Consider the following 24965-nt stretch of genomic DNA (forward strand, 5'->3'; position numbering starts at 1 on the left):
ACCTGCAAATAAAGCAATGTAATATCATCGTGCAATCGTGATAGCCTGGTGGTTACGACGTCCACCTCCTATTCGCGAGGTCGGGGGTTCGATTCCAGGCACGCACCACTAACTTTTGAGAGTTTTGTGTGTTTTAATACCTATTATGTATCTATCCATACACTTACTAACGCACACACGTTTGCTTGATATCGCTGATGATAATATTGTTAAAGAAGAGCGGTGTCTTTTAACACCCGAGTAGTTCTCCTACTCCTAAAACAAGGCTCCAACCTCCTAGAGCTACCGTAAACTTAAGTTATCTGAAATAAACTTTTTTTTTATTTTTTTTAATACTTTAAAATATATCACTCGCTTTAGCGGTGAAGGAAATCATCGTGAGGAAACCTGCATACTTGAGAGTTCTCCATAATGTTCAATATTTAGGGCCGGTTGTTTCAAACCATTGGTCTTCGTAAGATCCGTTCGTTAAAATTTAACAGACGTAGACGAACTTTAACATCTGTTAATTTAAGTGCGTTGCTTCATTGTACAAAAAACTGTTCGTCATTGTTATTTTGGTTGCGAAACTAACCCTAAAAATTAACTTACTTCTCCGTATCCTTTTCTTATTTCATTTTAAGTATATTAAATTATATACATAGTTATTAATATTGCTACTTCGCATTTTAAACACTTTTTCTTTCTTACAAAATCTTCAAAAAAACTATCATTAAAAGCTTTGAATTAAATTGATTCCATTATAATTTGTAAATAAAATATTCCGTTTGTAAGAAGTATGAAGTTACGAACTGATTTGACGATCACCAATGGCGCCAGCACTGGTTAACGTAAACGTAACTTTTTAACGAACGTTAGCGCTAATAGATGCTGAATCAACGCTTTTTCTTTACTTACGTTCGTTAGCGCCATATTTAAAGGTTACGTGTCCGTCAAAGTTTGTTGAAACAACCGGCCCTTAGTAAGTTTCGATATCCTAAGGTTAGCAGACGAACATTTTGTTACCTGTGTATGCAGCAGTCCCTGCACGGACTCCCCGTTGAGTTGTGTGATGAGATCGCCCGCTCGCAAGCCGGCCGCCCACGCCGCGCCCTGTTCGCTCACAGCCTGGAAAATGTCATTCATATAAGCAGTGGCGTGCAGGTCATAGAGGCATAAATGCACTGCTTACCCCAGTTGTAATATCTCAATGCATAATTTTCATTGTGACCTGCCAGACGCCAGTAAACAGGTTCCTACCTAACTAATGCCTACCCTGGCTTAAAAGTCTGTGCACGCCACTGCATATAAGTAGCTTATACTCGCGACTTCGTCCGCGTGGACTACACAAATTTCAAATCCCTATTTCATCCCCTTAGGGGTTAAATTTTCAAAACTCCTTAGCGGATGCCTATGTCATAAGAGCTATCTGCATGCCAAATTTCAGCCCGATCCGTCCAGTAGTTTGAGCTGTGCGTTGATACATCAGTCAGTCAGTCAGTCAGTCACCTTTTCCTTTTACATATTTAGACTAGCGACCCGCCTCGGCTTCGCATGGGTGCAATGTAGATACTAATGTGGTGTCATTGAGGTGTCATTGTCTCGGAAACTCTCAAATGAAAGATTTTTTTTTCGACCTAATTCACATTATTTCAATTTCTTCTTGAATCACTCTATCTATTGGTGAAAACCGCATCAAAATCCGTTGCGTAGTTTAAAAGATCTACGCGTTCATACATACAGACAGACAGCGGAAAGCGACTTTATTTTATACTATGTAGAGATAAATAAATAAACTTTTATTTCAGGCATATACCTATCTATGTGATAGGATGTCTTCTAATGCTGGGGTGGGTAAAATTGATTTTATTTTGTGAACAAATAATTGCCATTTTATGTTCTGTAAACGATTTCCATTTATTCACCCTGATTATAAAGAAATCTTATTTTTTATATTGCTGATACTGAGGTTATATTTAATTAATACTTCTTCAAAATAAATGCATGTTTACGATTCTAACTGTAATTGTGGATATTTTCAATAATAGAGTGAAAAAAAGTCGTTATAAAACATAATCGTAAAAAAATAACACATTTAAAAAAAAATTAATTTAAGTTTTGACACGACGCCACAAAAGAGGGCCCGTTCACGGGCGATCGATCTCCCAGCCCGATCCGTCCAGTAGTTTGAGCTGTGCGTTGATAGATCAGTCAGTCAGTCAGTCACCCAGTCACCTTTTCCTTTTATATATTTAGAAGAAGATTCAATAAAAAAAAGAATACTCAATAAATTTTTTCTCTGTGAATTGTAATTGTTATTTTATAATATGTGTACTATCTGTTGGCAAACCAATAAAATAAAATAAAATAAAAATAAAATAAAATAATATCTCGTAAAAAAAAGTGATATACTTACCGAAACTAAGTGATGCATGGTGTAATAATCCGTGTCGCCGTAGTACACACGCACAGTGTGGATCGTGAACCCAAAGCCGCGCGGACCGCGACGCACCACGATTGGAGGCTTCGACGATTGTATAAGCCTGACGAACATACAAAATACTCCAAAAATGTTCACGAATATCTTAAAATATGGTTTTTTTTTTGTTTTCGTACCTCAAAAGGAAAAAAGGAACCCTTAATAGGATCACTAGCTTATGCTCGCGACTTCGTCCGCGTGGACTACAAAATTTCAAATCCCTATTTTACCCCCTTAGGAGTTGAATTTTCAAAAATCCTTTCTTAGCGGATGCCTACGTCATAATAGCTATCTGCATGCCAAATTTCAGCCCGATCCGTCCAGTAGTTTGAGCTGTGCGTTGATAGATCAGTCAGTCAGTCAGTCAGTCAGTCAGTCACCTTTTCCTTTTATATATATAGACATTTTGTCGCCTGTCTCCTTTTATATAGAAGTCTAGTAGAGTGCGTGGGTATGCGACTACTAAAGTCGTCCGCGAGCATGCAGCGTTGCTATTTCGAAATAAGGACCTTGTCTTATATTAGATTTTTTAATAGTTTGGTCGTCATATCCATACTAGTATTATAAATGCGAAAGTGTGTCTGTCTGTCTCACGGCCCATCCGTTCAATTGATTTTGACGAAATTTGGAACAGCGGATAGCTTGCATCCCGGGGAAGGACATAGGCTACCCTACATTTTTTTTTTATTCAGATACAAGTTAGCCCTTGACTGCAATCTCACCTGATGGTAAGTGATGATAGCGGGCTAACCTGGAAGGGGTATGGCAGTTTTTATTAAACCCATACCCCTTTGGTTTCTACACGGCATCGTACCGGAACACTAAATCGCTTGGCGGCACGGCTTTGCCGGTAGGGTGGTAACTAGCCACGGCCGAAGCCTCCCACCAGACCAGACCAGAAATTTAGAAATTATAAAATTCCAAACCCCTGCCAGGAATCGAACCCGGGACTTCCCACTAATAAGACCACAGCGCTCACCACTGCGCCAGGGAGGTCGTCAAAATACATAGGGTTTTAAGCCCGAAAAATCAAAAGTTCCCACGGGATTTTTAAGAATTTAAATCCACGCGGACGGAGTCGCGGGCATCATCTAATCTATATATATAAAAGGAGAAGGTGACTGACTGACTGACTGACTGATCTATCAACGCTCAGCTCAAACTACTGGACGGATCGGGCTGAAATTTGGCATGCAGATAGCTATTATGACGTAGGCATCCGCTAAGAAAGGATTTTTGAAAATTCAACTCCTAAGTGGGTGAAATAGGGTTTTGAAATTTTGTAGTCCACGCGGACGAAGTCGCGAGCATAAGCTAGTTACTACATAAAAGAAACTCACGAGTGGTTAGCGGTGGCGAAGGGCGAGGGCGGGTCGCGACAGGGCGACGAGTCGCGCGACGAATTAGTTGACGAAGTGTTGCCCGCGCAGGGCGACGCCGCGCCGCCCAATATTATGCTTTCCTCCGCTACAACATAAACAAATTAGTGCCTTTAATCATCATCATGATCAACCCATCGCCGGCTCACTACAGAGCACGGGTCTCCTCTCAAGAGAAGGGTTTGGCCATAGTCTACCACCAGTGGCGTGCAGGTCATAAAGGCATAAATGCACTGCTTACCCCAGTTGTAATGGCTCAATGCATATTTTTCATTATGACCTGCCAGTAAATAGGTTCCTGCCTAACTAATGCTTACCCTGGCTTCAAACACTGTGCACGCCACTGTCTACCACGCTGGCCATGTGCGGATTGGTAGACTTCACACACCTTAGAGAACATTTTGGCAAACTCTCAGGCATGCAGGTTTCCTCACGATGTTTTCCTTCACCTTAACGGTGCAAGTGATATTTTAATTAATTAAAACGCACATAACTCCGAAAAGTTAGAGGTGCGTGCCCGGGATCGAACCCCCGACCTCCGATTAGAAGGCGGACGTCCTAATCACTAGGCTATCACAGCTAACACAGCAGTGCCTTTAATATGAAGTATGAATATGGATTACGGACTGACTTGACTTGTCTGTACATCGAAGGTACTATTAAGTCTATGGTTTAGTGATTGACAGACATGACTTGCCCACTGTCACTTCAAATAACCTCAGTTATCCTGAATGATAGATAACTTACCCGGGTGTATAACAAGGGACAGGCCTGACGTGCTGGCGGATCGACGCATAGATTTGGGCGCCGTCAAAACAGATGGCTTGCTCTTCTCCGATTTATCCAGCTTATCCAGACCTTTGTCTTCTTTCTTCGACGGATCCGGTCTGTAACAAAAAACTGTATTAAATACTTGCTATCGAGAAACAGACCGACAGACAGACAGACAACAAAGTGATCCTAAAAAGCACTAAGATCTTTTGTAGACCTTAGTCACTCATCTTGCCTATTAAAGGAAAAGGTGACTGACTGACTGATCTATCAACGCACTGCTCAAACTACGGACGGATCGGGCTGAAATTTGGCATGCAGATAGCTATTATGATGTAGACATCTGCTGAGGAAGGATTTTTGAAAATTCAACTCCTCCGACGGTAAAATAGGGGTTTCAAATTTGTGTAATGTCCTTCGCCAACATTTTACGATTTTGTTTTCATACAAAACCTTGTACAAGGTTGAATTCTCTGTGGGTTGAGTACATTACCGTTACCATGTCTACTACTCAGTCTGGGTAAGGGCGCGACGTGGCTTGCATGAAGCGGATGCGGGTGAGAATGCGTGTGCGGATGCGCCAGCGGACGTAAGGCGGCGCGACGTCGCGCGGCGGGGACACGTCGTCTGAATCCGTTTGTTAAATTCTTACGATTTCGCATCGCACCGCAATTGCGAATATTAATAGCATGCGATTTTTTTTCGCAGTGCGTGGATGCCAATGTATATTGATTTGCGTTTTTTTTCGCAGCGATTTAGTTTCGTTGTGCGCGCTTAGCCTTATAAGCGACAAGCGTCCATGTTTCGTAACTGTAAGTCATCACGCACTGTTCGAAGACTTAGAAGAGAATAATACACACAGTCTGGGTAAGGGCGCGACGTGGCTTGCGTGCAACGGATGCGGATGCGGGTGCGAATGCGTGTGCGGATGCGCTAGCGGACGCAACGCAGCGCGACGTCGAGCGGCGGGGGAGACGTCGTCTGAATCCGTTTGTGAGGATTCCGCTGTAGATCCGCTGCCTGCTCCGACCATCTGGCGACAAAAAGATATTTAAATAAAAAAATAGAGATTTAAATTATAGAGAAAAAAATTGAGACAGTTTTAAATTATTGATTAAACTAAAAAGTACGTCAAATCATTGTGACGTCACAATATGCCAGTATTTCATAGAAACTGCCATACTAAGCGCGTGTTTTGACGTTTTATAAAAAGACTAGCTTATGCTCGCGACTTCGTCCGCGTGGACTACACAAATTTCAAACCCCTATTTCACCCCCTTAGGGGTTGAATTTTCCAAAATCCTTTCTTAGCGGACGCCTACGTCATAATAGCTATCTGCATGCCAAATTTCAGCCCGATCCGTCCAGTAGTTTGAGCTGTGTGTTGATAGATCAGTCAGTCAGTCAGTCAGTCAGTCAGTCACCTCTCCCTTTTATATATATAGACTAGCTTAAGCTCGCGACTTCGTCCGCGTGGACTGCAAAATTTCAAATCCCTATTTCACCCACTTAGGAGTTGAATTTTCAAAAATCCTTTCTTAGCGGATGCCTACGTCATAATAGTTATCTGCATGCCAAATTTCAGCCCGATCCGTCCAGTAGTTTGAGCTGTGCGTTGATAGATCAGTCAGTCAGTCAGTCAGTCAGTCATTCAGTCAGTCAGTCAGTCAGTCAGTCACCTTTTCCTTTTATATATATAGATACTGATTTGACTAGTTGTCAAATACCGGGTTTTGCTAGATCCGACTTACGGGACATTTGGGGTGATGATGGAGGGGCGCAGTGGGCGTGGTGGGCGGCCCGGCGCTGTCGGGCGTGCCCGGCCAACTGTCCGTACTCTGCGAACCAAATAAATACATGCCAGTTACAAGCAAGAACTTACTCGCATGTGTATTGAGATTCTGACAGTAGCTCACGTGCCAGTACAATAGGGACAAGGTGGACTCATAACAGGGAATAGTCCACTAAACAAACACCTTTTCGTTATAGGTGTCACGGACAGTCCTCTGTGCAGGGTCTGCATGGAGGTCGATGAAACGACGCACGTGCTCCTAGAGTGCATGGGCGTTGCGAACCTCATTTGGGTTCCCCAACCTCACTTCATGAAGCCCTCGGCAACCTGGGCGGTCTATTCGACTTCTGAAGAGAGCTTGGATGGCTGGAGTGAAGACTTCGGCGGGGAGGGGCGACGGAAATGTATAAGTGCGGAAACCAGCCCAGTGTAAAGAGAGAAAAGAAAGAAAACACTTACTCGTGAATCGTGCGAGAGTGCGGAATGCGAGTGGTGGTAGTGGCGGCGCCACTGCGGCGACGTGGACGAGAACGCCGCGAACAGTCCCGCCTCGTCCGCTTCGTGCGTTTCCGTCGCCTCATCGGTCTCCACCTCACTATGGTTGTAGCGATCGCAGCGACCTATATCAAACATTTCACTGGTAAAAAGCACAGTATATAGTCTTTTTAACCGACTTCAAAAAAAGGATGAGGTTCTCAATTCGTCGGAATCTTTTTTTTTTATTTTAATTTTTTTTTTTTTTTTTATGTATGTTCCCCGATTATTTGATAATGCTATTTGATAGTGCCGGGCGAAAGACTTGCATCTTGTTGCAATATTTAAATATTGCAAAACAATAGCCCAGCCTGCACCTTAACACTACGACAAAACTTCGAAAGCGATCAATGTGTTTTAAAACATTGTTTTGGAAGAGTTTTGCAGAGAATAATCTCTCTCTATCTCCCTCCCCCCTCCCTCCCACTCCCTCTCTCTCTATCTATGTCTGTCTGTCTCTCTCTCTAACCCCTCTCTCCCTCCCCCATCCCTCCCACTCCCTCTCTCTCTCTCTCCCTCCCTCTCCCTTACTGATATGAAAAACGTGTTTTATTATATTTCCATTCAATACTTGACTTATTTAATTTAACTAATTAGTAATGTGCATTCATTCAAAAGTTATGAGGCTCTGACAGATGGATAGACGGACAAATGCAAATTTTCCTAAGTAAAGTCAAAGTTAAATGATTTATTTAAAATAGTTAATAAATTACTCTTTTCGATTGTCAGTTGTTGGATTTGTATGATATAGTAGTGATAATTATTTCGCAAACTTAAAACTAAAGCTACGAGGGTTCCAAACGCGCCCAAGTCTGAGTAGAGCCCACAACAAACTCAGCCGGGTATGCTTTTTACTATCACCACTTTACAAAATCATAAATTAAACTTATTAGAACTATCACAAGCCGTTAAGCAACTCATTCCCAAGCTTGCTTATCATTTAAATGATCCTTTACATTGTAATAGGAAGTAGACTTCAGAGACCTTGCTTCGCTCGCTCAATCATTAAGTAAACTCACTATCAAAATAACTGGTATCCTCGTCGTTTTCCAACTGCGGTATAAACTCCGCTTTCCGCCGCAGAAGGTTATTCCAATCCAAGCCGTAAAAATATATGTGGTCCTGCAAAAGTACATTTTTTTAAAAGGTTTTCAGGTCATATTTAGTTTTTTTTTTAACACAATTTAGACAAACTGTTTTATACTAACCATTAATTTTACGTTTGTTTGTACCTTAGGCATAAGATGAATAAACTAGTTTTCTTTCTTTCTTTTTCTTACAACTATCATTGTGTGGATTGGTTCTGGTTTGCAAAAGTAATGCAATTTATCTTAAGCTATCCTAAAGAGCTTCCGAGACGGCCAAGCGGTCAATCAGTCCCGCGCGTTGCTGGAACAAGCTGCAGGTTAAATCCACGCTTTTTATCATTTAGATAATCTTCAGTTGTGTAATATGCTTTTTTCAGGAGCATACTTTTAATAGATTTTTTAAACTTGTGTAAAGGCAAGTCCAAAATAGATCTACGTGTTTGACGTCAAACCGCTTGACCGTCTCGGAAGCTTATCTAAATATATAAAAGAGAAATACCACTCACTCACTGACTGACTGACTGACTGACTAATCACGAAATCTCAGAAACTATAAAGCATACAAACTTGAAATTTGGAAGGTAGGTTCTTTCTAGGGCGTAGGTGTCAGCTAAGAAACGGTTTTGAAAAATTCCCCCCCTAGGGGTGCGAAAGGGGGGTCGAAGGTTGTATGAAGGTCCTATGTTTTTGGAGTTAGAGACGTGAAAATCGACATTTGGGTTATTAACTTAAAATAATAAAAATCTGTACAATTCAATTTGGGAAATTCCCCCCTTAAGGGTGGTAAAATAGGGGGGGGCAATGTTTTTATAGAAAAGTTTTAACAATTGTTATTTTTACTTGAAATTTGAAATGTAGGCTATTTCTAGGGGGTAGGTATCAGATAAGAAAGGATCTAACTAAATTCCCCCCCCCCCCCCTTAGGGAGTAAAATGGGGGTGGAAGGAAAATCTTACGTTTTTGAAGTTAGAGATATGAAAATTGGCATTTATGTATTCTGGGTCCCGTGTCTTAAGGTGAGACTGAGTGAGTAGGTAAGTGAGGCCTTTTGCAGCGGGAAAATTTCAGATCTCATGAGAAACCAGAAATCTTACGCGGACGAAGTCGCGGGCAACTGCTAGTATCTATATATAGCACTTACCTTAACTTGATGTGTGCCCGCGGTCCCCAGCCGGTCGCGAGGGTTCCGCGCCAGCAGCTCTGTTATAATGGCACGCGCTTCTACCGCTATGGGGAAGTCGTCTTCTGATGGCCACTCGATATCATCTGACAAGAACACCACAGTCTATCACAGTATAATCCAACAGCAGCTAGCCTTGATGTTGCCAGCACTTTCTGAGTGTTACAAACTATGCAAGCCAAACTAAGCGACGTTTTATGACTGTACAACGGTCAAAAGTTATCTATATACTAGCTGATACCCAAATTTAAACCTGTCAAACTGTGTCTGTCCTTTTCATATTACATTAGTAAGAAGAGGATGCGAATACTCTAAAATTTAGGTATGCTCATAATCAGCGGCGTGCAGGTCATAGAGGCATAAATGCACTGCTTACCCCAGTTGTAATGGCTCAATGCATATTTTTCATTATGACCTGCCAGTAAATAGGTTCCTACCTAACTAATGCTTACCCTGGCTTCAAACACTGTGCACGCCACTGCTCATAATTAGTACCAATGTCAGGGTAAAATAGACCTAAAGCTCCATGATTTAAAGGCAAACATTCAGTATCACTGATTTTAATTTAACAATGTTTTTGCTTGGAGCGCTGGCTGTAGATGTATGGACAAATTTTAGCTTTAAAACAAAACAGTCAAAGTCCATTTTATTTAATTTTAATCTAAGCTCGAATACCAGCAATGTTGGTGAGACGTAAAATCTCATACTAAGCACTCTGCTGAGAAAAGAAACTTTTATTCACGTACCGTTGACAGTGTGCGCGAAAAGTTCCTCAGGGGTGTCACCAAAGAACGGCACGCAGCCCACAATGAACTCGTACAGGATGATGCCCATCGACCACCAGTCCACCGGCTTGCCGTAACCCTGACACAATAACACAAAGCAAGTTTCAGTACACGGCAGAAAACTATGTACATCGGCCTTTAGAATGACATTTCGGCTTTGTAGAGTGGTGTCTCTGTCACTCATACCTATATGACGTTTTGTCTGTCTCAACGACAGAGATAATGCTCTACAAATCCACTATCTCCTTTTAAAGGTCGATATACATTATTTTCTGCCGCGTACTGTATAGAGATTTGTTGCCACAATCGCAATCATCCCTGATTGGTTGATGCTCGCTTACTGTATTGATGCAACAAGAATACCATGAATTCAGCCAATCACAGCGATTGTGATTGTAATAATGATTGATGCAGTTTTTCCGCAATCGAACAGCAGGTTCACTAACTCAGTGTTAAACAAAAAAATCTTAATGGCTTTTCTTCTTAAATCCTTTCAATTAGTCCTAAGGATCCATCCTACCAAAGGGAAATATCTTGTTCAGAAAACGCCGTATAAAGTGTCTTGCAGATTGGACTACACGGCAACTTCTGACTCACTCGCTAGATGTCGCTGCTCTGAGTTGAATGGCGCTAACGTACCTGTCGCAAGATCACTTCGGGCGCGATATACTCGGGCGTGCCGCACACCTGCTTATCAGAGAACTGCCGCGCCTCGCGATCTGCGTACTCTTCATAGAGATTCGTTGCCACTGGAAGAATAATAATTGATTAAAACAGATCAAAAAACTATACAAGCAAGACTACCTGCCGCTCAAAAAGTTAAAAAAAAAAGTCTGAACGGCGCTGTGCTAGATAGCAAAGTCAAACTCTTTCAAATTTAGACATTATTTTGTTACTGTACGATGCAATTTATTAGATTATATAAACTTACATGACATTAGACCCATTTTGCTGAGTCCAAAGTCAGTCAGCTTGATATGGCCCGTTGCAGTGATGAGCAGACTGAAAAACAAAATCGTCAATTATTATGTAGCAAACTATGATGTTCCTAAGTGCATTTTGCATTTATGACAGCAGTGTTTAGAGTTACACGTGGTTACTCGATGTTTATTTCACAAGCAGTTCATACATCAATTATAAGCTTTAACAACTATAAACCTGTTCGACATCCTAAGCTAATATTGACGTTGCTATTGCCGGACAGCTCGTGAAGTTCCAGCGAAAAGAACAAGAAAGCTAATAGTTCGATACCTCTCGCAGCACTAAAGTTCCGTCGTGACTTTGATTCATGCAATTGAGTCGAAATTTCATTAGAAATTCGATTTTTTTATTGAGTACTAGCTTATGCTCGCGACTTCATCCGCGTGAAACACATATTTCAAACCCTTATTTCACCCCCTTAGGGGTCAAATTTTCAAAAATCCTTTCTTAGCGGATGCCTACGTCATAATAGCTATCTGCATGCCAAATTTCAGCACGATCCGTCCAGTAGCTTGAACTGTGCATTGATAGATCAGTCAGTCAATCAGGCACCTTTTCCGTTTATATACTCACTTGTCAGGCTTCAAGTCCCGATGCACGATTCCGTAGGAGTGTAAATACTCCACAGCCAGCACGGCCTCTGCGAAGTAGTGCCGCGCCATGTCCGGTGGCAAAGGACCAGCCCGTAATAGTGTCGCGCAGTCTCCCCCCTCCACGAATTCCAAAATGAGACAGAGATGTCTCTTCGTCTCAAACGAGCAGTACATTGTCACCTGAACACAACACATAACCCTACTTAGGGCATAATTCAGATGACTGACAAAGATTCAGTTAGAGTTCTGCACTTGTCGAAGATGAACGTGGAAAGAACTTTGTTGTTCGTGTATTTTATATCGAACACAGAGACAATAACTCAACGAAAACGCCAATATGGGCTCTAAAAAAATGACCACAATCACAAAAACATTGTCTCAACGCATCGAAAGCGCGCGTTCAACTGAACGACAGTACGGTAAACCTATGATCTCAAATCAAAGTATCCAAGAACGTGCGTAAAAAGTTTTTTTTCTACCGTACAAAATGATGACTTACCACAAAAGGATTGTCCGCAAAACTTAAGATATCTCTCTCAGCGAAGGCCTGCTCCACTTGATTTCTTAATATCAGATTGTTTTTGCTTATTTTCTTCATGGCATACCTTGAATAAAATAAAATCATATTAAATATCGATTCAAGATATAAAAAAACCCCTTGTCAAATCAGACAATAGGGTATTAGACTGTAGTAATAAAATTAAGTGATTTTGTGTGTAGCGGTAGTTTATGGGGCTAGAATTCATTATTAAAGAGAATAATTTAATAAAATCATGATTTTTATTTGTTATAAAGTCGTCAAGACATCAAGTTGTCCTGTAGTCTTCTTGCATACCTCTGCCTGGTCTGCTTGTGTTTGACGAGGTAGACAGCCCCGTAGGCGCCGTTGGATATGAGCTTTATGACTTGATAATCGTTCTCGGAGGGCGGAGCGCCGCTTACGGACCCCGGGGCTCCGGGGGGTGATTGACGACCGCGAATCCTGGATAACCGAAATAGAATAAAAATCTTTTTTATTCAAATAAAATTTTTGCAAGTAACTTTGAATCTTCACGTGCATCTACCTCTGGTTCAGAATGCCTTTCCTACCGAGAAGAACCAGCAAGAAACTCGGATTATAACAGTCCACTGCTGGACTAAAGGCTTCTCCCAACGGGAGGGTTTGCCCATAAAATCACGCTGGGCAAACGGGCTGCTGAACGCAGTAGAACTGCTGCCAGTTCTTTGTTATATTCCCATAGTCGCGTCGTACGACACCCGCAGCATGAGGAGGGTGGTGACAACTATATTCTGATCTGCCGCCACCACACGGCGTTCAAGTTACCACTAGTGTAGGTTGGTACTTACTTGGAGGGTGAGGAACTGATGGGCACGGGCGGAGGGGGAGGCGGAGGCGGCACGTGTAGTTCAGCGAGAGGGTCCTTGGACAGGCCCAGTTTGTGGATGATGTACTGCGGTATGTCTGTTGAGATGCCCTAGAAAAATAAACGAGCATAACTCGACTAGTTTCAGACCCGGCCTGGGTCCTTAGAGCTAGTGCGCACTTCGGTGCGGTGAGTTGAGGTGCGTTTTAAAATCCACAAATTTGAATTTTAACCCTATCAAAATCCGGTCCGGAAATAATTCCGTGGTGCGCGCTAGTTCATGGGTTCATCCATGCGACGCAACGCTCAGCAGACTGTGGATCGTGCGGGCTGCAACACGCAAGACACGCTGTGAGGGGGCTGAGAGTGGGGCAGAGATCATCTCTGGACGGTCCCTGTTGGTCTTCATTGCTGGCACCGTCGACGTACTCTAGGCAGTTTAGCTAAAGTGTTATGTTCCGACAACGGCGTTATCTTAGCTTCAAAAAGCGGTTTCCACGCTGGGAGTGCCCATCCATCAACCGTCTTGATTTCTGCACCAGAGAGGTTGTCCTGTCATCAGATTATGGGCAAGCGTAATCTTGCAAGCTACTCTATAGTAAACACTCACCTGCAAATGCCTCGCATGCCCCTCAGCGGCCTCCAAAAGACGGTAGAACCTCTCAGGGTCGAACTCCAGGCATTCCAACAAGCGCGCCGGTCGCGCCATGGCTAGGGTCAGTCTCGTTACCATAGGAGCCACTTTGTTACCCGCTTCAGCTGATTTCTCACGAGTCTAAAACAAAATTTTACCTACATTGGACGCTAAGTAGGCTTTAAAACGACTAGGTATCTTTGATTAAGCTGTGGTAGCCTAGCGGTTAGGATGTCCGCCTTCTAATCGGAGATTGGGGGTTCGATCCCGGGCACGCACCTCTAACTTTTCTGAGTTATGTGCGTTTTAATTCATTAAATATCACTTGCTTTAACGGTGAAGGAAAACACCGTGAGGAAACTTGCATGCCCGAGAGTTCTCTATAATGTTCTCAAAGGTGTGTGAAGTCTACCCACCCGCACATGGCCAGCGAGATAGACTATGGCCAAAACCCTTCTTACTCTGAGATGAGACCCGTGCTCTGTAGTGAGCCGGCGATGGGTTGATCATGATGATTTGACAGATGTCGATTCAGTATCAAAACCTCTGACACTCACTCTGACAGAGTAATTTTTAGCACATTTTTACCAACCAATCTTCTTCGCACCTTTTTGAAGCTGAACACTGGCAAAGTGAATTGTGCTGGTTTCACACTACAAAAAGATTAAATAAAATCGGCTAAGTGCGAGTTGGACTCGCACAGGAACGATTCTGTACCATCGTACAATAAATAACACTTATTAATTTTTCTAATTTTAATAGCAACAATTTAGAAATTTTGAGGATTTGTTGTTAAAATATAATTTAATTTAATTTATTAAACTAAATTATAACATTATTAAGTTATAGCGGCAATAGAAATATACATAGTGAAAATTTCAGTTCTCTATTCATATGGTTTTCGAAATAGAGCCCGGTGACAGACAGACGGACGGACGGTGACGGCGGACCCTTCGGAACCCTAAAAAATAAAATGAACTTACCTCAGCCAATAATCTGTCTAGACTGTCGCCCATGTCGTAGAAATAGCTGCTTGTGACTTGTTTGGATTCAGACTTATGCAGGCAGTCGCGAGCCATTTCTAACACCTGCAGAGAGATAACAGAAGTAATTAGAGCATCAATAGCTCAACGGTTAAAGGAGCGGACTGAAATCCGGATGGTCGCCGGTTCAAACCCCACCTGTTGCACTATTGTCATACCTACTCCTAGCACAAGCTTAACGCTTAGTTGGAGGGGAAAGGGGAATATTAGTATCATTGGCTATATGCTTAAAAAAATAGAAAGGCAAGGAAAAACTATCATCAAATGTTTTTAACACATTGAAGTATTTTTTACTCTACAAATCTGCTATTTCCTTCTAAAGGTCGATGTACATTACTTTCGGCCGCGTACTGTAAGTGATGAGCAGTCTAAAACGGAAGTGGGCTAACTTTGATTCTGATGGCAACTAATTTAGAGTATAAGCGCAAAAAATTACCTGTCTCTGTACAAATCTCTCGATGGGCGGACGGTCTTGTTTCTTATCTAATTCAGTCAGCTCCTCTATCAGCATCTTTAGCCTGGAAAAAAGTCCTTTATCAAGATACTCAGAACATAATTATTATACCTAGTTTTCTTTAATTAATTTTCGGACAAAATCTTGGCAGAATATATTATGGAATGTTTTTTTTGTACAATTTACAGTAAAGAGAAAAAGAGAGTAATAGTGGACAGAGAAGCACTTTTTTCTTTTTTCACTGTAATACAGTGTCGTCCTACACGCGCATAAGTTATAGGTTCGGGAATATTAAAATCTCTACCAGTAATATATCTTATTACTCAAGAAATAAAGCCCATATTAGACTGTTCCACATGGTAGAGAGAGACAAACTTGTCATCTATAGCAGTCTGGAAGGTGTGGACTGTGGGAGCGCGCGGCGAAGAGCGAGAACATCGCTGACACAGCGTTGTCCCTCGCGCTTACGCTATACTTAGCCATGTGTCCCCACGCAATTAAAATCCTTACCTCATGTATCTTCTTTCTCAAGAAATAAAGTCCATATTAGAGTGTTCCACGCTGTTAGGTAGAAAGGGAGAGAATTACTTGTCATCCATGGCCTTCTGCGCGGCGGGGAAGCGGGCAGCGAAGAGTGAGGACATCGCTGACACAGCGTCGTCTCTCGCGCCGCTGTCCGACCCGCCGCCGCTGCCGCCGCCGGGCGAGCGCGACGGAGAACTGTGAACAACATTGTTCGACTTTACTTACATTTCACGTGCTTTTTAATTTAATAATAAAGGATGTGGAATTTAACTCTCTACCCTCTATTTAATGATACCTGAGAAATAACGGTAAGGAATTCCACCCTCACCACCTGGGTGTCTGATGCACTTCGACCGTCCGTTGTGCCAGATCCTTCTTTCCACGCACGTGCAAACTGTGGAACCAACTCCCATCGGCGGTGTTCCCACTAGATTATAACATGGGGTTATTCAAGGGGCGGACCAACAAATTCCTAAACGGCCGGCAACGCATCGGCGGTTCCTCTGGTGCTGCAAATGTTCATGGGCGGCGGTAATCACTTAACATCAGGTGACCCGCCTGCTCGTTTGCTCGCTAGATCTATTAAAAATATATATATTTTATTTTTTTTGACATAGGCAATATCCCTCCCTATTGATCCCTTTACCTGAGGCTGCGGCTGCGGACCCGCCGCGGCACCGCCCTCGGAGAAGGCGCTCGTGGCGCGTGTCCACTGCCCCCGCTGTCCGACAACGACGCCCAGTTCATACCGCTGCCTTGCGAGCTGCTGCAATTGACAAAACAAATCACTTAGACAACATACTTGAAGATTACCTGCACCTCATCAACATCATCATGAAAAACCCATCGCCGGCTCACTACAGAGCACGGGTCCCCTCTCAGAGTGAGAAGGATTTGGCCATAGTCCACCAGGCTGGCCATGTGCGGATTGGTAGACTTCACACACCTTTGAGAACATTATGGAGAACTCTCAAGCAAGCAGGTTTCCCCACGATGTTTTCTTTCACCGTTAAAGCATGTGATATGCCTTAAAAGCTACCACCTTAAAACGCACATAACTCCGAAAAGTTAGAGGTGCGTGCCCGGGATCGAACTCCCGACCACCGATTAGAAGGCGGACGTCCTAACCACTAGGCTATCACAGCTTTATCTGCACCTATACAACCTATAAGTCTCTCAATCTATCCACGAGTTCTTGTATGACCATTGACTACCTACAGGAACTCGTGGATATAGATTTGATGAGTGGCGCCAGAGTGAACTAGGGAGAGGGAACTCTCGATTTGATCCTGAATCGACGACATGTCAAATATTAGGCTATGGGTGACGTGAAATCAAAGAAAATAGGGCAATTTTAGGGCTACCTGCGGCAAATGTACTAACATTTGACGCCTGCCAGAACGTCGAAGCATCAACGTTTTTTTTTAGAACTATCGGGAACTGTGCTAGCGTGATATAGTTAGGTGCGACAGATTGTGTCATCATATTATACTGTATCATATTGTACATCGAGTTACGACGGTTACGCACTCATCCGTCTGAGTCCGTGAAAATACGTTCCTTTTTGTTTTTTATGGTAGCTTATGACATGTCGTAGATATCGCTGGTATTCTCACGGATGACGGATAGAACTCGGATGACGGAAGTGCAGTGCGTAATCGCCGTTACAAAATTCGATGACGAGGTAACGACGGCCGATCTCGACTGTCAAGGTAACGAAAGTCGATGGCGACTGTCGAAGTAACGAAGAAAATCTGAAGTATAGTTACTTGAGGGAGTTCTGATGGTGATGGCAGTGGGGACACGGGGCGCGCGGCGGCTCGCACTGCGCCTGCGCCGCCAGCAGCCGCTCCTGCGACGAGCATTGCGACTGCAACAAGGAGACGCATCGATAATAGCACAGCACAGAAGTATACTTCATTTTATACGATCAGTTGGCGGAGAGAGCAATCCTGCGGAGTTACAGCCCTTTCATACGGCGTCCAGTTTTTTGCAGGATCCCGGTTTCTGCAGGGTCCCGTTTGATGGCGAATGTGTTTGTATGCTAGCGTTCACACGAGCATGCGGGATGCTCATCGCATCACGTCGCTATCACGTCGCAACGGAGCAACGGATTGATAATGTGATTTTTTGCATGGGTATAGTTAAAGACGTGGAGAGTGACATAGGCTACTCTTTATCCCGGGAAAACAAAGAGTTCCCACGGGATTTTTTTGAAACCTAAATTCACGCCTACGAAGTCGCGGGCATTAGCTAGTATAAAAATACAGCTCAAATTGCTGGATCTTTCGTGATTGTGAGATCATTTTTCTGTATTGCGTGTAAGTACTATCCAACACACCTAGTTTCTCCTTTCACCAAAGGTTGCCTGGTAGAGATTGCTGTGAGCAATAAGGCCGCCTTTGCATACAATTATTTTTTAGTTTTAGTTTCTGGAATAATTATGTAATATTTTTTGTGTGCAATAAAGTATTTCTATCTATCTATCTATCTATCATGCATGCTACATGCATATTGTTGTATGGGTGTATTTGAAGACCCAGAGAATGACATCGGCTACTTTATATACCGGAAAATCAAAGAGTTCCTACGAGATTTTTAAAAACCTAAAACCGTTTGTAAAAGGTCACGGGTACCAAATATAATGGTTTAATATTTCAAAACTTGCTACGTACAAAATATACGGGTACAAAATATAATGGTTCAATTCAAAACTTGCTATGAGCTAAAAAAACATATTTCATGAAAACTAATATAGAAAGCTTTAGGCATACATTTTTCATTACCAAGTAACAATGTGGCTATGCAGAAAACTTGGACGACTTTCAAAGAATATTTTAAGGGTGTACAATACAAAATGATCGCTAAAACTGTTAACATAAGGTCTAGAATAGAATAGAAATAAAGCAGCCTATTGAAAGATAAGATGTACATACTACTACAAGTTCTCAAGATTCTTGAGACTATTTAATTGGAGAGGGTGTGAAATGGTGATTTATTAAAGTACTGCCTCGTTGGGGTGATAGCCTAGTGGATAAGACTTCGGCTTCGTATTCCGGGGGTCCAGGGTTGGATCCCGCCCTCTAATTTTTTAAACTTATTGTTAAACTAGCTTCTCTCTTCGACTTCATCTATCTTATATTATAAATGCGAAAGTTTGTCTGTATGTCTGTCCGCTAGCTTTTCACGACCCAAAAACTTTAATACAGAGTTAGCTTACATCCCGGGGAAAGACATAGGCTACTTTTTATCCCGGAAAATCAAAGAGTTAGTCAAAGTCAAAGTCAAATATTCAAAATAGGTAATAAATTACACTTTTTATGGGCGATTGTTGGGATTTATAAGATATAGTGGTGATAATTACTACGCGAACTTTAAACTAAAGCTACGAGGGTTCCAAACGCGCCCAGGTCTGAGAAGAGCCCACAACAAACTCAGCCGGGTTGTCTTTTTATTATCACCACTTCACAAAATCACTTAAACTTATTAGAACTATCACAAAGCTGTTAAGCAACTCATTCCCAAGGTTTCTTATCATTTAAATAATCCTTTATATTGTAATAGGATTTTTCAATAAGTTTACGTTTTATGAAAACTTGGAACATGTTGAGAGACATCAATACTTATAATAAAACTGTAACAGGTCAAATTCTGTACATTGAAGATATTTTGAAATTTTTTTTTCGAGGGCACTCTATAATCGATACTGAACCCAAAACTGTAATTTTTTTCATTTTTGTCTGTCTGTCTGTCTATCTGTCTGTCTGTCTGTCTGTCTGTCTGTATCACGGCCGCGCATCACGCTGAAACTACTGAATGGATTCCAATGAAACTTGGTACGATTTGAGGTCATACTATGAGGAAGAATATAGGATACTTTTTATCCCGAAATTCAGCATGGTTCCCGTAGGAGAGGTGACGGAAGTTAAAATGTATACTGAGTTGTAATTCATTAACGCGTAGTCCGATTTCATTCATTCTTTTTTTGTTAGAAAGGGGATATTTTAAAGATTGTAGGTACCAAGCAACGACAACAATCCCGAAAAATCAAAGAGTTCCCACGGGATTTTAAAAAACGTAAATCCACGCGGACGAAGTCGCAGGAATCAGCTAGTCTCCAATATGTCTTCTGGAAGCTTATTATAAAAATGTATAGAATTACCAACAAATAAATTCCCACGGGATTTTTTAAAAACCTAAATCCACGCGGACGAAGTCGCGGGTATCATCTAGTATGTAATAATTAATAGCCTATAACACTAATATACATGTATTCTGTCGGGATAATGTAATGTAGCCTAGCCCCTACCCTAGAGATTACCCCCAACATCCAAACTAACAAACTTTCTAGCTCTTTTTTTTTTTAAAGAATATTAGCCATGTTTATTTTATTTGTTTATTTTGTTTATTTGAAAGTAATCAACAGCGTAAATACATAATTATTATTTAAATTTAAATCTAGGTATAACAGAAGGCCAAAAGAGATTACTTAAAATTATAATTAAACTATTTTAACAGAATAGAGTTAGAATAAATGTAGGTATATACAATAATAAAATAAAATTACAACAGTGTGTGTATGATTGTATGTGTGTGTGTATGCGTGTGTGAGTGTGTGCTTATGAGTATGTGTGAGCGTGTGTGCATGTGTGTGTGTGTGTAAATGGGAGTGTATGATTGCATGCATATTTAGATGTTAGCTACTTTTTTTTTTGTTTTACGATGATAGTTTCTTAATTCCTTTTTAAATTTATTGTTTGATAGGTAAAATAAGTCAAACTCAGCGAACTGATTGTTATAAGTACGTACCAAGCGTGGAATTATAGAATTTCGCGCATAATTTGATTTAGATTTGGGAACATTTAGAAGGCGCGTGTGACGCGTTCTTAAAGGTTGAGCATTAAATGAAAAGGCTGAGAGTAAGCTAGGACAATCGATTGAGCCGGTTAAAATTGCTTGCAGTAACAACATATCACATTGTTCCCTTCTATGCTCCAGTGAGCCGATACCGTAGTGAGTACACGCTTCCTCATAACTATTAAATTTTTTAAAGTCTTTAAAAGCTAAGTATTTAAGAAACTGCCTCTGTATGGTTTCAAGCCTATGGGCATATATTATGTATTGAGGCGACCAGATATTACACGCATATTCTAGAATACTCCGGACATACGCGAAGTAAAGTGTTTTTATGCATTCCACATTACTAAAAGAACGGGTTACCCGTTTGATGAAACCCAATTGTTTGTAAGCTCTATTTACTACCTTATCAATATGGACATCCATTGAAAGTTTAGTATCAACTTGGATACCCAGATCTCTAACGGTAGTCACTCTGGGTAAGTTTGTGCCATTGATTATGTAGTCAAATTCAATTATATTTGTTTTACGAGTCAAAGTTATATGGTGGCACTTTTTAACATTAACTGAGATCCTGTTCCTTGCGTAGTATTCTGTCAAGGCATTGAGGTCTTTTTGTAATTTATAACAATCTTCAATGGAACGTATTTTGGCGAAAACTTTTTTGTCATCCGCAAACATTAAGTATTGCGCATGGTGGAAGCAGCTTCCAATGTCAAATATATAGGCGTTATATAAAAGGGGGCCTAGAATGGACCCTTGAGGTACTCCTGAGGGTATAGTCACGAAGTCACTTCTAGCACTACCCAAGACAACTGCTTGCATATGGTTTTTAATGTATGAAGTGAACCACCGGAGCAAGCTCCCATTTATGCCAAGTACACTTAGTTTTTGAAGTAGGATAACATGATCTACACGGTCGAATGCTTTTTCGAAGTCCGTGTAGACCACATCCACTTGACATCTGTCGTCCATGCTCTGTAGTACGTAATCCGTGAAAACAGCCAAATTTGTAACGGTAGAACGATTCTTCATGAAACCGTGCTGTTCATATGGAATAGATCTAGTTATAATGGGGCGTATATGTCTGTAGACCACTTTTTCAAATAACTTACTCATCACGTTCAGGATTGATATAGGTCGATAATTTTCTATTTGGGTTTTTGATCCGCTTTTGTGTATGGGTACTATATGTGCTTCTTTCCATTTGTCAGGGAAACTGCTGAAGACATTAATGGACAGGTTAAAAATTATGGAGAGCGGTATAGCTAACTTGATAGCACACTTATTTAGAAAAACAGGTGGAATGCCATCACTACCCGCTCCCTTATTAGTTTTTAAAGTTTTCAGCAGTTTACAAACATCATCTTCACTTACAGTAATTTTACAAATGGTTTCACTGTGGTTCATATTTATAGAACTTGTTACATCGTACGAGCTAGCCGGTTTTACAAAGACACTCTCAAAATATTGACTGAATCCGTTACAAGCTGAAGTTTCATCTGAGTAAGTAGTATTACCCAGAGTAAGCTTAGTGGGATATCCTTGTTCACTATTTCTTAGGGATTTTGTACAAGAAAAGAGAAGTTTAGGATCTTTACGGATATAGCATTGCATACGCCGAGTGTAAGAGGTGTAACACTGGCTCTGTATAAGTTTTTGTCGAGCCCTGAGTATTACAAACTCGTCGTAATCGCGAGGGTTTCTACTTTGTTTCCATTGCTTGTGCTTTTGAAGTTTTTCTTTCACTATATGAGATAAAGACTTAGAGTACCATACAGGGAAATTAGATTTATATTTAACTTTAACTGGGACAAATTTATTTATGGCATCATTTAGAAAGGAGTAAAAAATGTTTGTTATTTTATTAATTGAGTCAGCTACTAGTACATCGTGCCAATTAATTTCTGATAGGTATTCATTTATTTTAACATAGTCCCCTTTATAGAAATTGGGCCTTTTAACGGGTTTCTGGCGAGTATTATGAATAAGTAGATTTGAAAGATTAAATTCCAGACATGGATGATATACGTCTTCTGTAACGAGAGGATTAGGGCCGTGGTGAACAACAAAATCAACATTGCTAAACAAGAGGTCTAAAGTATTACCCTTAATGTTCAAAATAGTATTATGTTGTGCCAAGCCAGAAAGGTTACATATGTCTAAAATATTTAAAAAAGCTTTAAAAAATATATTTATAAAATGTTAAATGACTAATATTCTCCTTTCCTCTCCAACTCCTCAATAGCTCAACCGGTATAGGAGTGGACTGAAAACCGAAAGGTCGACGGTTCAAATCCCGCCCGTTGCACTATTGTCGTACCTACTCCTAGCACAAGCCTGACGCTTAGTTGGAGAGGAAAGGGGAATATTAGTCATTTAACATGGCTAATATTCTTTAAAAAAAATAAAAAAAAATAAAAAACTAAACGCATAGCTTGTGCTAGGAGTAGGTAATTACGACAATAGTGCAACGGGCGGGGTTTGAACCATCGACCTTTCGGTTTTCAGTCCACTCCTTTACCCGTTGAGCTATTAAGGCTTTATAATGATTTATTAGTGTGGAAGTACAAAGCGCTGAGAATTCAGGTTAAAAATGAGTAAGTGAAATTCTATGTAAATGAATCATGCTTGCTTAACAATGGCGCCAATTCTCTTGTACACAATCTCTAAACTAAACTAAATTAACAGGTCTAAATCTAGTGCTATCCTTTCCCGCAAGCAACATTATGAAAGGGATGGCAATAGATTTAGACGTGCCATTTTAGTTTAGTTTAGAGATTGTGTACAAGAAAATTAGCCACAATAACTACTTAAAATTATACTTCCGAAAGTACTTAATTAGCACCTGTGACACTTATGTGAGCGGCCATGAACACGGCGGATTTGTTGAATCATGGATCAGTAAATATCTAGACTACCAGAATATTAAGAATATTATCAAAAAAAAAGTAGCTGGTGCTTATTTCGCTCAACGGTTAAGCCTTGCCATTCAGCGAGGTAATAGCGCCAGTGTATTGGGCACAATGCCCATAAATGACCATTTGGACGGCGTATATTTTTTGTAAATATAAATTTTGAGTGATAAGTTTTTTCTACATGTATATTATACTTTTCTTTGGTAGGTACCTACCTAAAGGTAAAATTTAAAAAAAAGTTAAAATATACAAAAATCTATCATGTCAAAAGTACGGTTCACCTTTAAAATAAGGACTATAATCGTACTTTTGACATGTAAAAGGAAAGTAAAGTAAAACATGCTTTATTGTACACCAAAACCAAAACAATGGAAATATAACAAAGATAGAATGTACAATAGGCGGCCTTATCGCTAAAATAGCGATCTCTTCCAGGCAACCTTAGAGGATATTATAAAAATTAAAGAAAGCGGAAGGGGTGTATTAATTAAATAAAGTAAATACACATAATATATAAAACTATTTTGGACTTACTTTTGCACAAGTTTAAAAAATCTATTAAAAATATGCTCCTGAAAAAAGCATATTACACAATTGAAGATTATCTAAATGATAAAAGAGCGTGGATTTGACCTGCAGCTCGTTCCAGCAACGCACAAGACTGCAAATACTATTTTATACATGGCATAATCTTGTACCCATATCAAATATTTGAAAAGAGCCACCGCCGAGTTTCTTGCTGGTTCTTCTCGGTAGGAAAGGCATTCCGAACCAGTGGTAGATGCATCCGACTATTCCTAAGTACTTGTAAAAGTTTATACGAATAAAAAAGATTTTTATTTTATTTATTTATATACAATTTGCAATACATAATATTTAATTTTATGTAACTTTACATAAAAAGTTAAAATGGCGCGTGAGGAGTCATTTTTTACGCATTATATTTTATTTTATTTTATTAAAAACTAGCTTATGCCCGCGACTTCGTCCGCGTAGACTACACAAATTTCGAACCCCTATTTCACCCCCTTAGAAGTTGAATTTTCAAAAATCCTTTCTTAGCGGATGGGGCCTACGTCATAATAGCTATCCGCATGCCAAATTTCAGCCCCATCCGTCCAGTAGTTTGAGCTGTCCGTTGATAAATCAATCAGTCAGTCAGCTTTTCCTTTTATATATATTTAGATATTCGCGCGTATTTCGTGAACGTCCACACAAACATAGCAAGAAGTGAATTGCACTGAGTCACGGTAAGATAAAAATACAAACATTTCATGCATTTTATCACTGTAGAGAGTTTATCTATGAATAACATGGGACTTTTATTATCTTGTCTGGATTTTCTATATCTATCACTTATCTTATCATATCGTACAATTTAAGCTAATATTTTAAAGAAGTAAAGGTTGTGATTTTGTTGTAAGAGGCAATATCTAGCTCCACGGAACCGATTGAAAAAGCACGTTTTCCATCTGATGGAGTTAAAACTTTCTACAGTTTTTAGTTGTGTTGACAAAAATGAAAAAAATTAAATTAAAATTTTATTTTTTCAAAAAAAAAAAATACAAAGTTAGATCAACATTTGCTTTTATTTTCTTTTAAACTTTGC

The 24965-nt window shown here is 40.6% G+C and overlaps 1 protein-coding gene across 6 annotated transcripts in view; it reads right to left on the reverse strand.

Moving 5' to 3' along the window:
* Window positions 1-24965, reverse strand: part of dop (microtubule-associated serine/threonine (MAST) protein kinase dop) — an 81364-nt gene that overhangs the window by 18612 nt on the left and 37787 nt on the right. For 4 of the 6 annotated variants that reach the window (XR_011238084.1, XM_069506357.1, XM_069506356.1 and 1 more), the window contains exons 6-28: window positions 17351-17454; window positions 16228-16347; window positions 15645-15776; window positions 15039-15120; window positions 14543-14647; window positions 13536-13700; window positions 12909-13036; window positions 12397-12543; window positions 12061-12166; window positions 11542-11741; window positions 10919-10989; window positions 10627-10736; window positions 9949-10066; window positions 9164-9288; window positions 7954-8056; window positions 6860-7020; window positions 6360-6446; window positions 5469-5641; window positions 4585-4724; window positions 3799-3925; window positions 2396-2522; window positions 1006-1107; window positions 1-2 (exon numbers count right to left, since the gene is read on the reverse strand). The exon at window positions 1-2 is cut by the window's left edge and continues 70 nt beyond it. Coding sequence is in view for 5 of the 6 variants with exons in the window: in XM_069506357.1 (XP_069362458.1) it covers window positions 1-2; window positions 1006-1107; window positions 2396-2522; window positions 3799-3925; window positions 4585-4724; window positions 5469-5641; window positions 6360-6446; window positions 6860-7020; window positions 7954-8056; window positions 9164-9288; window positions 9949-10066; window positions 10627-10736; window positions 10919-10989; window positions 11542-11741; window positions 12061-12166; window positions 12397-12543; window positions 12909-13036; window positions 13536-13700; window positions 14543-14647; window positions 15039-15120; window positions 15645-15776; window positions 16228-16347; window positions 17351-17454 (2735 nt within the window). In the remaining variant the exon portion in view is untranslated. The remainder of the gene's footprint in view (window positions 3-1005; window positions 1108-2395; window positions 2523-3798; window positions 3926-4584; window positions 4725-5468; window positions 5642-6359; window positions 6447-6859; window positions 7021-7953; window positions 8057-9163; window positions 9289-9948; window positions 10067-10626; window positions 10737-10918; window positions 10990-11541; window positions 11742-12060; window positions 12167-12396; window positions 12544-12908; window positions 13037-13535; window positions 13701-14542; window positions 14648-15038; window positions 15121-15644; window positions 15777-16227; window positions 16348-17350; window positions 17455-24965) is intronic. The other 2 variants (XM_069506354.1, XM_069506358.1) reach the window with 1 other exon arrangement.

Source organism: Maniola hyperantus, chromosome 23 (genome assembly GCF_902806685.2).
Source record: "Maniola hyperantus chromosome 23, iAphHyp1.2, whole genome shotgun sequence".
Taxonomy (NCBI): Eukaryota; Metazoa; Arthropoda; class Insecta; order Lepidoptera; family Nymphalidae; genus Maniola; species Maniola hyperantus.